Source organism: Oncorhynchus mykiss, unplaced genomic scaffold (genome assembly GCF_013265735.2).
Source record: "Oncorhynchus mykiss isolate Arlee unplaced genomic scaffold, USDA_OmykA_1.1 un_scaffold_276, whole genome shotgun sequence".
In the NCBI taxonomy this organism is placed as follows: domain Eukaryota; kingdom Metazoa; phylum Chordata; class Actinopteri; order Salmoniformes; family Salmonidae; genus Oncorhynchus; species Oncorhynchus mykiss.
The window spans coordinates 12,501-27,500 of record NW_023493730.1 but is presented as its reverse complement, the minus strand read 5'-3'; the positions used below and the strand labels follow the sequence as shown (position 1 = coordinate 27,500).

At 49.7% G+C, this 15,000-nt stretch overlaps 1 protein-coding gene across 7 annotated transcripts in view; it reads right to left on the bottom strand.

Annotated features, from left to right (window-relative positions):
- Positions 1–784: 784 nt before the first annotated feature.
- Positions 785–15,000, bottom strand: part of LOC118948978 (adhesion G protein-coupled receptor L3-like) — a 23,726-nt gene continuing 9,510 nt past the window's right edge. Inside the window, exons 4-8 of one of the 7 annotated variants that reach the window (XM_036973602.1) lie at positions 9,354–9,536; positions 8,668–8,761; positions 3,849–3,989; positions 2,029–2,046; positions 785–1,565 (exon numbers count right to left, since the gene is read on the bottom strand). In XM_036973602.1, the coding sequence (XP_036829497.1) occupies positions 814–1,565; positions 2,029–2,046; positions 3,849–3,989; positions 8,668–8,761; positions 9,354–9,536 (1,188 nt within the window). In that variant the 3' untranslated portion in view covers positions 785–813. The remainder of the gene's footprint in view (positions 1,566–2,028; positions 2,047–3,848; positions 3,990–8,667; positions 8,762–9,353; positions 9,537–15,000) is intronic. The other 6 variants (XM_036973604.1, XM_036973606.1, XM_036973603.1 and 3 more) reach the window with 6 other exon arrangements.

The window sequence follows — 15,000 nt, the reverse complement described above, 5'->3', positions numbered from 1 at the left end:
AGAAGCCTGGCGATTGGCTAGATACTTTTGACCAGTGTCCAGGGCTTGGAAGAGCAGTCTGATGGGTTTTTGACAGTGAAAAAAGACTCAGCTAGGATCTGCTACAGGTCCATGGTAGGATGTGTCTGGGCTACGACCCAGGGAACGTCTATCAAGACAGGTGGCCTGACAGATCCTCCCCTCCTTCAGGAACTACTTCATATTTCCATTCCTGAAGAATATTCACAAAAAAAAAACCTCCTCTGTTTCGAGCCACCCAGTTTAGTTCGTTCTGGTCTAAATACAATCCATCTCTATCCAATCAAATCCCTCTCTCATCTCCCTTCCAGCCAATGATAGCTCAGTATCATCCCTATTGTCACTAACCACAGGAAAGAATCAGGAAGCGAGTGCGTTCAACCAGGCCTTCATTGGTCAGCGCCAACTGTCAATCAATCATCAACATATAACTATTCTGGGAGGCGGGACTAAAAAAGAAGGTGGGACCCGGAAAATAAGGGGTTTAGAGTCTTCTCATTGGTCTATAGGCTCGTGACCAGTTGGGAGGGGTCAACGGGGGTCAGGGGCTCCTCGGGCGACGAATCAGAATCCTCCTTGTTGACAGGTACCATGTAGCCGTCGCTGCCCCCCCGCCCCATCTGGTAGTAATGGTGGAGCTGGTGGAGGTGGTTCCTGGACCCCAGGTTTGGCATGCTCTTATAGTAAACATCATCCGCCTCCGGCCCCGGTCCGCTCCCGGTGCTGCTGGTACCGGCCTGAATCTCCCCGCTGTCGTCCATCTCGCCGTCCGCTAACCCGTTCATCTGCCCGTGACTACCGTGGCCGTCCGGTAGATCCGTTAACACGGGCATGGAGGTGTACAGAGAGTTTCTGTGATTGGGTGACTGCGGCGTCTCGTCCGTCTGCTCGTTGGTCAGGAGGGGGAAGAAGCTCTCGCTGGTCTCCTGGGGGATGCGCCGGGGGTGGGAGAAGATATGGGGGGGGCGGGGGAGGAGGGTGAGGGTGGGGGAGGCTGTCCGGGGGAGGCAGAGGGCGGGGCGGGAGGAGGGGGGCGTTCGACTCCTCCCTTATAATCTCCAATCCCAAATTCTCATCCAATGGGAAGGCAGCGTTGGGGTTATCCAGCACCATGTGACTAACGTCGACGCCGTCGTTACTCAAGTCGTAGTCACGGTTACTCCCGCCGCCGACTACGCCACCAATTCCGATTCCGTTACTGCCGTTACCGACCAGGCCGCCCGCGTTGCCGGTGCCGTTACCGACGTTGACCATCTTGTTCATCAGGTTGTGGTTGCGTTCGGTGGTCGCCGAGCGTTGGTGGTTGTTCAAGTAGGAAGGGGCGTAGTTGGACGTTAACTCTCTGAGGATCTGCTTTTCTAACGTCGTCGTCGTCTCCTTGTGGTTGCCGTAGGTACTGTAACCGCCGCCGCCGCCGCCTCGTTCCAGAATCTGGACGCCGTCGCCGAGGTAGTCGCCGCTCGCCGCGCTGTAGTTGTTGCCGTGGTTACCGTTGAGAGGGAGCGTATCCATGACGCCGGTGTCTCGCGCGTTGTTTAGGATTCCCTCTGTGGAAAACGGTAAACAAACGCAATTATTAGAAGAAACAATGTTAAGCAATAAAACGCTAAATAGTTTAAATTGTCTATTGTTCGGTGTAGTAAATATTGTTCGGTGTTCGGTGTAGTAAATATTGTTCGGTATAGTAAATATTGTTCGGTATAGTAAATATTGTTCGGTGTTCGGTGTAGTAAATATTGTTCGGTATAGTAAATATTGTTCGGTATAGTAAATATTGTTCGGTGTTCGGTGTAGTAAATATTGTTCGGTGTAGTGAATATTGTTCGGTGTAGTAAATATTGTTCGGTGTAGTAAATATTGTTCGGTATAGTAAATATTGTTCGGTATAGTAAATATTGTTCGGTGTAGTAAATATTGTTCGGTGTAGTAAATAGCTAGGTATTTGTAAGCGTATTTGACATCCATAGTGGTAGGTTGATATCAGATGTTCGGTGTAGTAAAGGTGATTACTTGTGTCTCTGTAGGGGGCTATTGGACAGCGTGAGAGAGAAACAGAGAGAAACACAAAACCGTGAGTAAAGACAGACACAGATAGATACAAAAACAGTGTGTATGGAGAAAGGACTAAACACACAAGGAATGGTATCGTGTTTAGTAGTAGGCCTCGTCTTCAGCACCCAGTCTACTGTGTTTGGTTACAAACTGAACGGTTCACATGGTCTGTCTTCAGGATCAATCCAACTTCTCCCACAGTACAACACTGTCACATACTAACAACACAAATGAACAGAACCCACGTAAAACGCTGAAAACAGATGATGCAATACGGCAAGCGCAAAAACCTTTACCAGACGAAAAGCATAACACAACAACACAAAACACACAGAGCATTCGTAGAGCATTCGTAGAGCATTCATAGAGCATTCATAGAGCACTCATAGAGCATTCATAGAGCACTCATAGAGCACTCATAGAGCATTCATAGAGCGCTCATATAGCATTCATAGAGCACTCATAGAGCATTCATAGAGCATTCATAGAGCACTCATAGAGCACTCATAGAGCATTCATAGAGCACTCATAGAGCGCTCATATAGCATTCATAGAGCGCTCATATAGCATTGATAGAGCTCTCATAGAGCATTCATAGAGCACTCATTGAGCATTCATAGAGCATTCATAGAGCACTCATAGAGCATTCATAGAGCACTCATAAAGCATTCATAGAGCATTCATAAAGTATTCATAGAGCACTCATAGAGCACTCATAGAGCATTCATAGAGCGCTCATATAGCATTCATAGAGCATTCATAGAGCACTCATAGAGCACTCATAGAGCATTCATAGAGCGCTCATATAGCATTCATAGAGTGCTCATATAGCCTTCATAGAGCACTCATAGAGCATTCATAGAGCACTCATTGAGCATTCATAGAGCATTCATAGAGCACTCATAGAGCACCCATATAGCATTCATAAAGTATTCATAGAGCACTCATAGAGCACTCATAGAGCATTCATAGAGCGCTCATATAGCATTCATAGAGCGCTCATATAGCCTTCATAGAGCACTCATAGAGCATTCATAGAGCACTCATTGAGCATTCATAGAGCATTCATAGAGCACCCATATAGCATTCATAAAGTATTCATAGAGCACTCATAGAGCATTCATAGAGCATTCATAGAGCACTCATAGAGCATTCATAGAGCACTCAAAGAGCACTCAAAGAGCACTCATTGAGCATTCATAGAGCATTCATAAACCACTCATAGAGCATTCATAGAGCATTCATAGCTCATAAAACAGACAGAGAATCCCACCAAACAGCACAAGCACTCATAGATCCCAGATGATTCGTTAATGTTTATGTTGAATCTGAGACTGATAACTTACACGTTTAGGTCATAAATCTAAAAGGTGAACTAAATAACTTAAGTTAAAACGTATGTGTTTTGAGACCAATGACCAATGGGACAGGCCGGTGATGTCTCACACCATGATTGGTTGGTCTCATCTGGGAGTCATTTTCACAGGCATGCAGACAGAATCATGAGCAGTGGCGGCCATTTTTAGAATCAAGGACCCATCAAAATCAATTATATATTTGTAAAAAAAAAATGTGAAAAGTGAAATGCATTTGCACAGTCCAGGGGTCAAGGGTCAATAAGAATGTGATCATTTGCAAGTCCAGTGAAACAATAACTCCAAACAATAAAGTGCAGGAAGTGATCAAAAGTGATCAAACTTCTTCACAAAAAGAACAATCATTAAAATGAAGTGGGAAATAGGGATCATAGGTTATACATAGGAATGTGTGTGTCACACCTTGTGTGCCGTACATGCCAGCCACGCTGGGGTTGTTACAGACTGCTTGGTGGTTGGTGTCCCCCAGCAGAGAGTTATAACGATGGTTAGAACCATGGGGATGAAGGAGAGTATTAGTTAACAGATGATTAGCCATCGCTCCTAGTGGAGGCAGAGACAGAGAGAGACAGATAGAGAGAGACAGAGAGGCAGAGAGAGAGAGAGAGACAGAGAGAGACAGAGAGAGAGACAGAGAGACAGAGAGAGAGACAGAGAGAGGGAGAGAGAGGGCAAGAAAGAGATATATAGAGACAGGGCGAGAAAGAGAGACAGAGAGAGAGAGAGAGAGAGAGAGACAGAGAGAGACACAGAGAGAGAGAGAGAGAGAGAGAGAGAGAGAGAGGAGTGTAGTGATAGAGTGGGTGTGAGAGAGAGCATGAAAGGAAGAGACAGAGAAGACATGTAAATCAATCAGGCAAACACGGTTGAAGTGAACACCCCAGACAGACATAAGCTTGCCAGTCATTCCTGCAGCCTTTCTCTAGTGAATTGTAGAGTAACCACCCCATGACTGTATGTGTTAGTCAGAGACATGGTCTTTGCATTTGTTCATGTTCAGTCCTGTGACCTTCACCAAGTTACATCCTAGGTATTGTCTTAAACTCTTACGTTTTATTTTTATTTTATTTAACTTTTATTTAACTAGGCAAGTCTGTTAAGAACAAATTATTATTTACAATGACGGCCTACACCAGGCCAAACCCGGACGGCGGTGGGCCAATTGTGCGCCGCTCTATGGGACACCCAATCACGGCCGGTTGTGATACAGCCTGGATTCGAACCAGGTACTGTAGTGACGCCTCTAGCACTGAGATGCCGTTACACTACATAATGTATCTCATAAGACCTTGTCTTGAGGCCTAGCTCACACCATAATTCAGTGGTCTCAAACTCATGGTTTACGGGACACATCAGGTCCGGCAAGTAGGATTGTTATGGTACATTTCCCAAGGATTTCCTGCTTATTCCCTCCCGTTACTCTGAATTTTCCAAACAGGATTTCTGGAAAAACTGTGAAATGTGGGAAAGTTACAGGATAATTTGCAACCCTACCTGCATGTCACATTATGCTGAATCACAGAGTGACTTGTAATTCCTATTGGAATCCCAGCCAGAGTTAGGAAATATCCCAATATCCTGCTTTCATAATGACTGAACCCAGCCAGGGTTAGGAAATATCCCAATATCCTGCTTTCATAATGACTGAATCCCAGCCAGAGTTAGGAAATATCCCAATATCCTGCTTTCATAATGACTGAATCCCAGCCAGAGTTAGGAAATATCCCAATATCCTGCATTCATAATGACTGAACCCAGCCAGGGTTAGGAAATATCCCAATATCCTGCATTCATAATGACTGAACCCAGCCAGGGTTAGGAAATATCCCAATATCCTGCTTTCATAATGACTGAATCCCAGCCAGAGTTAGGAAATATCCCAATATCCTGCATTCATAATGACTGTCAGGGCTGGAACCATTGTGAGGAGATTGTAAAGCCATTTAAACTGGAAACAACCATTTCAGTAACGGGTGTAAAACTAACTAACGCTTCCAACACGCCGGCAGCTTCATTGCTCAAACTAGTACACAGCATCATCTGGGTATGTGTGTAAACAACCGTTCAACATTCACCTCCTGCTACCGTTTCTGTCAGGTCGTCAGCGCACACAGTACAAGGTACACAACCCACCGAACGCACTGCGAGGCGAACGCACTGCGAGGCGAAACGCACTGCGAGGCGAAACGCACTGCGAGGCGAATGAATGTCATTCCGGTGTACCAGAATGTCATGACGCTGTCGGTGTGTTTGAAGCCGTAACCGATTGGATCCGTTTGGAAAAATATATGTTATTTATATTTTGTTGTAGCTTAAAGATCAATCAATCAATCAATCAATCAATCAATGTCCATGTAAAAACACAGATATAGATACAAAACAAATATAGAAAGACCACTGGTCAGACTGGTTAGACTGGTCAGACTGGTTAGACTGGTTAGACTGGTTAGACTGGTCAGACTGGTTAGACTGGTTAGACTGGTCAGACTGATCAGACTGGTCAGACTGGTCAGACTGGTCAGACTGGTCAGACTGGTCACACTGGTTAGACTGGTCAGACTGGTTAGACTGGTTAGACTGGTCAGACTGGTAGACTGGTTAGACTGGTCAGACTGGTAGACTGGTTAGACTGGTCAGACTGGTCAGACTGGTTAGACTGGTCAGACTGGTTAGACTGGTCAGACTGGTCACACTGGTCAGACTGGTCAGACTGGTTAGACTGGTCAGACTGGTTAGACTAGTCAGACTGGTCACACTGGTCAGACTGGTTACACTGGTAGACTGGTCAGACTGGTTAGACTGGTTAGACTGGTCAGACTGGTTAGACTGGTCAGACTGGTCAGACTGGTCAGACTGGTTAGACTGGTCAGACTGGTTAGACTAGTCAGACTGGTCACACTGGTCAGACTGGTTACACTGGTAGACTGGTCAGACTGGTTAGACTGGTTAGACTGGTCAGACTGGTTAGACTGGTCAGACTGGTCAGACTGGTTAGACTGATCAGACTGGTCAGACTGGTTAGACTGGTCAGACTATTTAGACTGGTCAGATTGGTTAGACTGGTAGACTGGTCAGATTGGTTGGACTGGTCAGACTGGTCAGACTGGTTAGACTAGTCAGACTGGTTAGACTGGTCAGACTGTTTAGACTGGTCAGACTGGTTAGACTGGTTAGACAGGTTAGACTGGTCAGACTGGTTAGACTGGTTAGACAGGTTAGACTGGTCAGACTGGTCAGACTGGTTAGACTGGTTAGACTGGTTAGACAGGTTAGACTGGTCAGACTGGTCAGACAGGTTAGACTGGTTAGACTAGTTAGACAGGTTAGACTGGTCAGACTGGTCAGACTGGTTAGACTGGTCAGACTGGTCAGACTGGTTAGACTATTTAGACTGGTCAGATTGGTTAGACTGGTAGACTGGTCAGATTGGTTGGACTGGTCAGACTGGTCAGACTGGTTAGACTGGTCAGACTGGTTAGACTGGTCAGACTGTTTAGACTGGTCAGACTGGTTAGACTGGTTAGACAGGTTAGACTGGTCAGACAGGTTAGACTGGTTAGACTGGTTAGACAGGTTAGACTGGTCAGACAGGTTAGACTGGTTAGACTGGTTAGACAGGTTAGACTGGTCAGACTGGTCAGACTGGTTAGACTGGTTAGACAGGTCAGACTGGTCAGACTGGTCAGACTGGTCAGACTGGTCAGATTGGTTAGACTGGTCAGACTGGTCAGACTGGTCAGACTGGTCACACTGGTCAGACTGGTCAGACTGGTCAGATTGGTTAGACTGGTCACACTGGTCAGACTGGTCAGACTGGTCAGACAGGTCAGACTGGTTAGACTGGTCAGACTGGTCAGACTGGTTAGACAGGTCAGACAGGTCAGACTGGTCAGACTGGTCAGACTGGTCAGACAGGTCAGACTGGTCAGACAGGTCAGACTGGTTAGACTGGTCAGACTGGTCAGACAGGTCAGACTGGTCAGACTGGTTAGACTGGTCAGACTGGTCAGACTGGTCAGACTGGTCAGACTGGTTAGACTGGTCAGACTGGTCAGACTGGTCAGACTGGTCAGACAGGTCAGACTGGTTAGACTGGTCAGACTGGTCAGACTAGGAGGAATAAGATGAAGAGTCATCTGTTTCAATAGGTGGTGGCACTGGTGCTCCATTATACAGTCACATGGAATAAATAACTGGAATAACTAGCCATCTGCCCCAGTTACAGGGAATAAATAACTGGAATAACTAGCCATCTGCTCCAGTCACATGGAATAAATAACTGGAATAACTAGCCATCTGCCCCAGTTACAGGGAATAAATAACTGGAATAACTAGCCATCTGCTCCAGTCACATGGAATAAATAACTGGAATAACTAGCCATCTGCCCCAGTTATAGGGAATAAATAACTGGAATAACTAGCCATCTGCCCCAGTTATAGGGAATAGTGGGCCAGTCTTAGTGTAGTTGGCCAGTCTTCACACACTTAGTGGGCCAGTCTTAGTGTAGTGGGCCAGTCTTAGTGTAGTGGGCCAGTCTTAGTGCAGTGGGCCAGTCTTAGTGTAGTGGGCCAGTCTTAGTGTAGTGGGCCAGTCTTAGTGCAGTGGGCCAGTCTTAGTGCAGTGGGCCAGTCTTAGTGTAGTGGGCCAGTCTTAGTGTAGTGGGCCAGTCTTAGTGTACTGGGCCAGTCTTAGTGTAGTGGGCCAGTCTGAGTGCAGTAGGCCAGTCTTAGTGTACTGGGCCAGTCTTAGTGTAGTGGGCCAGTCTTAGTGTACTGGGCCAGTCTGAGTGTAGTGGGCCAGTCTGAGTGTAGTGGGCCAGGCTTAGTGTTGTGGGCCAGTCTTAGTGTAGTGGGCCAGTCTTAGTGTAGTGGACCAGTCTTAGTGCAGTGGGCCAGTCTTAGTGTAGTGGGCCAGTCTTAGTGCAGTGGGCCAGTCTTAGTGTAGTGGGCCAGTCTTAGTGCAGTGGGCCAGTCTTAGTGTAGTGGGCCAGTCTTAGTGCAGTGGGCCAGTCTTAGTGTAGTGGGCCAGTCTTAGTGTAGTGGGCCATGCCAAAGACCTCCTCTCTTCTGTCCTTCATAGAGGAAGTGACATCAGCAGTGGGCTAACGATTGCATTAACAGGAACTTATATAAACTTATATAAACTTCTCTTTACTCTGTCAGCGCATTATAAATAACAGTATTATTGTCATACTGAATAGGTAGTAGCATCCTTGGTTACCTCTGTTGAGTGTGGCTGAGCTGTTGATGTCTCCTGTCATAAAGGATGACTCCTGTTTCCTCACTGTATCGTTCCACATCCTCCTGATACGACTCTGATGGAGGGATGAATGGGGGAGCGAGGGAGGGAGGGATGAATGGGGGAGGGAGAGAAGGAAGGGGGGAGGGAGGGAAGAGGGGAGGAGAGGGAAGGAGAGAAGGAGGGGGAGGGAGGGAGGGAGGGAGGGAGAGAAGAGGGGAGGAGAGGGAAGGAGGGAAGGAAGGGGGAGGGAGGGAGGGAGGGAGGGAGGGAAGAGGGGAGGAGAGGGAAGGAGGGAGGAGAGGGAAGGAGAGAAGGAAGGGGGGAGGGAGGGAAGAGGGGAGGCGAGGGAAGGAGAGAAGGAAGGGGGAGGCAGGGAAGAGGGGAGGAAAGGAGAGGGAGGGAGAGAAGGAAGAGGGGAGGAGAGGAGAGGGAGGGAGAGAAGGAAGGGGGATGAAGGGAAGGAGAGAAGGAAGGGGGGGAGGGAGGGAAAGAGGGGAGGAGAGAAGGAAGGGGGAAGGTAGAGAGAGAGACAGGGATAAAAGGTGACTTTCCAAGGTGACTTTCCAAGATAACATTCCAAGACTTCTAGAATCAGAAGTCAGAGTTAAAGCTGAATCTGATTGTACTGTAGGTTAGTCCTACAGGTGTGCTGGACCTGGTCTCACCTGGGAGTCTTCTGTGGAGTAGCGTCCAGGTGTACAGGCAGGCAAGATGACCTGCGACCCCGTGGAGTATCGCCCTGGGGTTCGAGACGTGGTGTGGTTCTTTCCAGAGGACGAGATGGAGGTCTCTACACTCTTACCACTGCAGCAATGGGAACGCAAACACTTCCCATACTCCTTACGCACCTGGAGAGGGGAGACAGGGACACACAGCGGTGTTATGGAGGGAAACAGGTGTGTTAGGAAGGATACAGGTGTTAGGAAGGATACAGCTGTGTTATGGAGGGAAACAGGTGTGTTAGGAAGGATACAGGTGTGTTAGGAAGGATACAGGTGTGTTAGGAAGGATACAGGTGTGTTAGGAAGGATACAGGTGTGTTAGGAAGGATACAGCAGTGTTATGGAGGGAAACAGGTGTGTTAGGAAGGATACAGGTGTGTTAGGAAGGAAACAGGTGTGTTAGGAAGGATATAGGTATGTTAGGAAGGAAACAGGTGTGTTAGGAAGGATACATGTGTGTTAGGAAGGATACAGGTATGTTAGGAAGGAAACAGGTGTGTTAGGAAGGATACAGGTGTGTTAGGAAGGATACAGGTGTGTTAGGAAGGATACAGGTGTGTTAGGAAAGATACAAGTGTGTTAGGAAGGATACAGGTGTGTTAGGAAGGATACAGGTGTGTTAGGAAGGATACAAGTGTGTTAGGAAGGATACAAGTGTGTTAGGAAGATGTAGACTTGGACTGCTGTGTGTGTGTGTGGTGGATTGTGTGTGTGTGTGTGTGTGTGTGAACATTGCCTCTAGGGTCTCTAGGGAGATTGAGAGGGCTTTGCCAAGGAAAACCTCAACATTGTATGAGTCTTCCCCTAGATAGCTGATCTCATGACCCGACACACACACACACACACACACACACACACACACACACACACACACACACACACACACACACACACACACACACACACAAACACACACACACACACACACAGACACACACACACACACACACACACAGACACCCTGAGGACCTAGAACAATAGCGTGTCTGTGGGTGAAAAGCCAGACAGAGTATTAACAGGTTGATTCATCTCACATCATCTGTTCTGTCAACTGTGAAGCGTGTGGGAGGTGTTTAGGCATTTCACATTTTACTATTTCTGATGTGTTAGCCTGCCTATATTAATGTAGGCGTTGAGAACCATCTAATCCCCCTAACCCACTATGGTCTGTCCTCCATCCCACTCCTCCTCCTCTAGCTATCAACCATCTAACCCCCCCCCCCCCCCAACCCACTATGGTCTGTCCTCCATCCCACTCTTCCTCCTCTAGCTATCAACCATCTAACCCCCCCCCCCCCCCCCCAACCCACTATGGTCTGTCCTCCATTCCACTCCTCCTCCTCTAGCTATCAACCATCTAACCCCCCCAACCCACTATGGTCTGTCCTCCATTCCACTCCTCCTCCTCTAGCTATCAACCATCTAAACCCCCCCCCCAACCCACTATGGTCTGTCCTCCATTCCACTCCTCCTCCTCTAGCTATCAACCATCTAACCCCCCCAACCCACTATGGTCTGTCCTCCATTCCACTCCTCCTCCTCTAGCTATCAACCATCTAACCCCCCCAACCCACTATGGTCTGTCCTCCATCCCACTCCTCCTCCTCTAGCTATCAACCATCTAACCCCCCCCCAACCCACTATGGTCTGTCCTCCATCCCACTCTTCCTCCTCTAGCTATCAACCATCTAAACCCCCCCCCCCAACCCACTCTAGTCTGTCCTTCATCCCACTCTTCCTCCTCTAGCTATCAACCATCTAACCCCCCCCCCCCCAACCCACTATGGTCTGTCCTCCATCCCACTCTTCCTCCTCTAGCTTTCAACCATCTAACCCCCCCCCTACCCACTCTGGTCCATCCTCCATCCCACACTTCCTCCTCTAGCTATCAACCATCTAACCCCCCCCCCCCCCAACCCACTATGGTCTGTCCTCCATCCCACTCCTCCTCCTCTAGCTATCAACCATCTAATCCCCCCCCCCCCCCCAACCCACTATGGTCTGTCCTCCATCCCACTCTTCCTCCTCTGGCTATCAACCATCTAACCCCCCCCCCCCCTAACCCACTATAGTCTGTCCTCCATCCCACTCTTCCTCCTCTAGCTATCAACCAACTAACCACTCCCCCCCCCCAACCCACTATGGTCTGTCCTCCATCCCACTCTTCCTCCTCTAGCTTTCAACCATCTACCCCCCCCGCCCCAACCCACTATGGTCTGTCCTCCATCCCACTCTTCCTCCTCTAGCTATCAACCATCTAACCCCCCCCCCAACCCACTATAGTCTGTCCTCCATCCCACTCTTCCTCCTCTAGCTTTCAACCATCTACCCCCCCGCCCCAACCCACTATGGTCTGTCCTCCATCCCACTCTTCCTCCTCTAGCTATCAACCATCTAACCCCCCCCCCCCAACCCACTATGGTCTGTCCTCCATCCCACTCTTCCTCCTCTAGCTATCAACCATCTAACCACTCCCCCCCCCCCCAACCCACTATGGTCCGTCCTCCATCCCACTCTTCCTCCTCTAGCTATCAACCATCTAACCCCCCCCCCCAACCCACTATGGTCTGTCCTCCATCCCACTCTTCCTCCTCTAGCTATCAACCATCTACCCCCCCCCCCCCTAACCCACTATAGTCTGTCCTCCATCCCACTCTTCCTCCTCTAGCTATCAACCATCTACCCCCCCCCCCCTAACCCACTATAGTCTGTCCTCCATCCCACTCTTCCTCCTCTAGCTATCAACCATCTAACCCCCCCCCCCAACCCACTGTGGTCTGTCCTCCATCCCACTCTTCCTCCTCTAGCTATCATCCAACTAACCACCCCCCCCCCCCCCCCAACCAACTATGGTCTGTCCTCCATCCCACTCTTCCTCCTCTAGCTTTCAACCATCTACCCCCCCCGCCCCAACCCACTATGGTCTGTCCTCCATCCCACTCTTCCTCCTCTAGCTATCAACCATCTAACCCCCCCCCAACCCACTATGGTCTGTCCTCCATCCCACTCTTCCTCCTCTAGCTTTCAACCATCTACCCCCCCCAGCCCCAACCCACTATGGTCTGTCCTCCATCCCACTCTTCCTCCTCTAGCTATCAACCATCTAACCCCCCCCCCCTAACCCACTATAGTCTGTCCTCCATCCCACTCTTCCTCCTCTAGCTATCAACCATCTAACCCCCCCCCCCCCAACCCACTATGGTCTGTCCTCCATTCCACTCTTCCTCCTCTAGCTATCAACCATCTAACCACTCCCCCCCCCAACCCACTATGGTCCGTCCTCCATCCCACTCTTCCTCCTCTAGCTATCAACCATCTAACACCCCCCCCCCCAACCCACTATGGTCTGTCCTCCATCCCACTCTTCCTCCTCTAGCTATCAACCATCTACCCCCCCCCCCCAACCCACTATGGTCTGTCCTCCATCCTACTCTTCCTCCTCTAGCTATCAACCATCTAACCACTCCCCCCCCCAACCCACTATGGTCTGTCCTCCATCCCACTCCTCCTCCTCTAGCTATCAACCATCTAACCCCCCCCCCCCAACCCACTATGGTCTGTCCTCTATCCCACTCTTCCTCCTCTAGCTATCAACCATCTAACCCAAACCCCCCAACCCACTATGGTCTGTCCTCCATCCCACTCTTCCTCCTCTAGCTATCAACCATCTACCCCCCCCCCCCGCCCCAACCCACTATGGTCTGTCCTCCATCCCACTCTTCCTCCTCTAGCTATCAACCATCTAACCACTCCCCCCCCCCCAACCCACTATGGTCTGTCCTCCATCCCACTCCTCCTCCTCTAGCTATCAACCATCTAACCCCCCCCAACCCACTATGGTCTGTCCTCCATCCCACTCTTCCTCCTCTAGCTTTCAACCATCTACCCCCCCGCCCCAACCCACTATGGTCTGTCCTCCATACCACTCTTCCTCCTCTAGCTATCAACCATCTAACCCCCCCCCAACCCACTATGGTCTGTCCTCCATCCCACTCTTCCTCCTCTAGCTATCAACCATCTAACCCCCCCCCAACCCACTATGGTCTGTCCTCCATCCCACTCTTCCTCCTCTAGCTTTCAACCATCTACCCCCCCCCCCGCCCCAACCCACTATGGTCTGTCCTCCATCCCACTCTTCCTCCTCTAGCTATCAACCATCTAACCCCCCCCCCCCCCAACCCACTATGGTCTGTCCTCCATCCCACTCTTCCTCCTCTAGCTATCAACCATCTACCCCCCCCCCCCCCCCCAACTCACTCTGGTCCGTCCTCCATCCCACTCTTCCTCCTCTAGCTATCAACCATCTACCCCCCCCCCCCCCCCCAACTCACTCTGGTCCGTCCTCCAACCCACTCTTCCTCCTCTAGCTATCAGCCATCCAACCCCCCCCCCCCCCCAACTCACTCTGGTCCGACCTCCATCCCACTCTTCCTCCTCTAGTCTAACCCCCCCCCCCCCCCCCCCAACTCACTCTGGTCCGTCCTCCATCCCACTCTTCCTCCTCTAGCTATCAGCCATCTAACCCCCCCCCCCCCCAACCCACTCTGGTCCGTCCTTCATCCCACTCTTCCTCCTCTAGCTATCAGCCATCTAACCCCCCCCCCCCCCAACTCACTCTGGTCCGTCCTCCATCCCACTCTTCCTCCTCTAGCTATCAGCCATCTAACCCCCCCCCCCCCCCCCAACCCACTCTAGTCTGTCCTCCATCCCACTCTTCCTCCTCTAGCTATCAACCATCTAACCCCCCCCCCCTAACTCACTCTGGTCCGTCAACAGTAGATGTGTGTGGGAGAATAATATTGGATTGTGTTCAGGCATTTGTTGGACAACTCTTTCTGAGTATTGGTGATGTGTGAGCCTGCTGAAGGTGTCCGGTAGAGTAACATCCAACAACATGTCAGAACACAGAACCATGTCAGACAACAGAACCATGTCAGACAACAGAACCATGTCAGACAACAGAACCATGTCAGACAACAGAACCATGTCAGACAACAGAACCCATGTCAGACAACAGAACCATGTCAGACAACAGAACCCATGTCAGACAACAGAACCATGTCAGACAACAGAACCATGTCAGAACACAGAACCATGTCAGACAACAGAACCATGTCAGACAACAGAACCATGTCAGAACACAGAACCATGTCAGACAACAGAACCCATGTCAGACAACAGAACCATGTCAGACAACAGAACCCATGTCAGACAACAGAACCATGTCAGACAACAGAACCATGTCAGGCAACAGAACCATGTCAGACAACAGAACCATGTCAGACAACAGAACCATGTCAGAACACAGAACCATGTCAGAACACAGAACCATGTCAGACAACAGAACCATGTCAGACAACAGAACCATGTCAGAACACAGAACCATGTCAGACAACAGAACCCATGTCAGACAACAGAACCCATGTCAGACAACAGAACCATGTCAGACAACAGAACCCATGTCAGACAACAGAACCATGTCAGACAACAGAACCATGTCAGACAACAGAACCCATGTCAGACAACAGAACCATGTCAGACAACAGAACCATGTCAGGCAACAGAACCATGTCAGACAACAGAACCATGT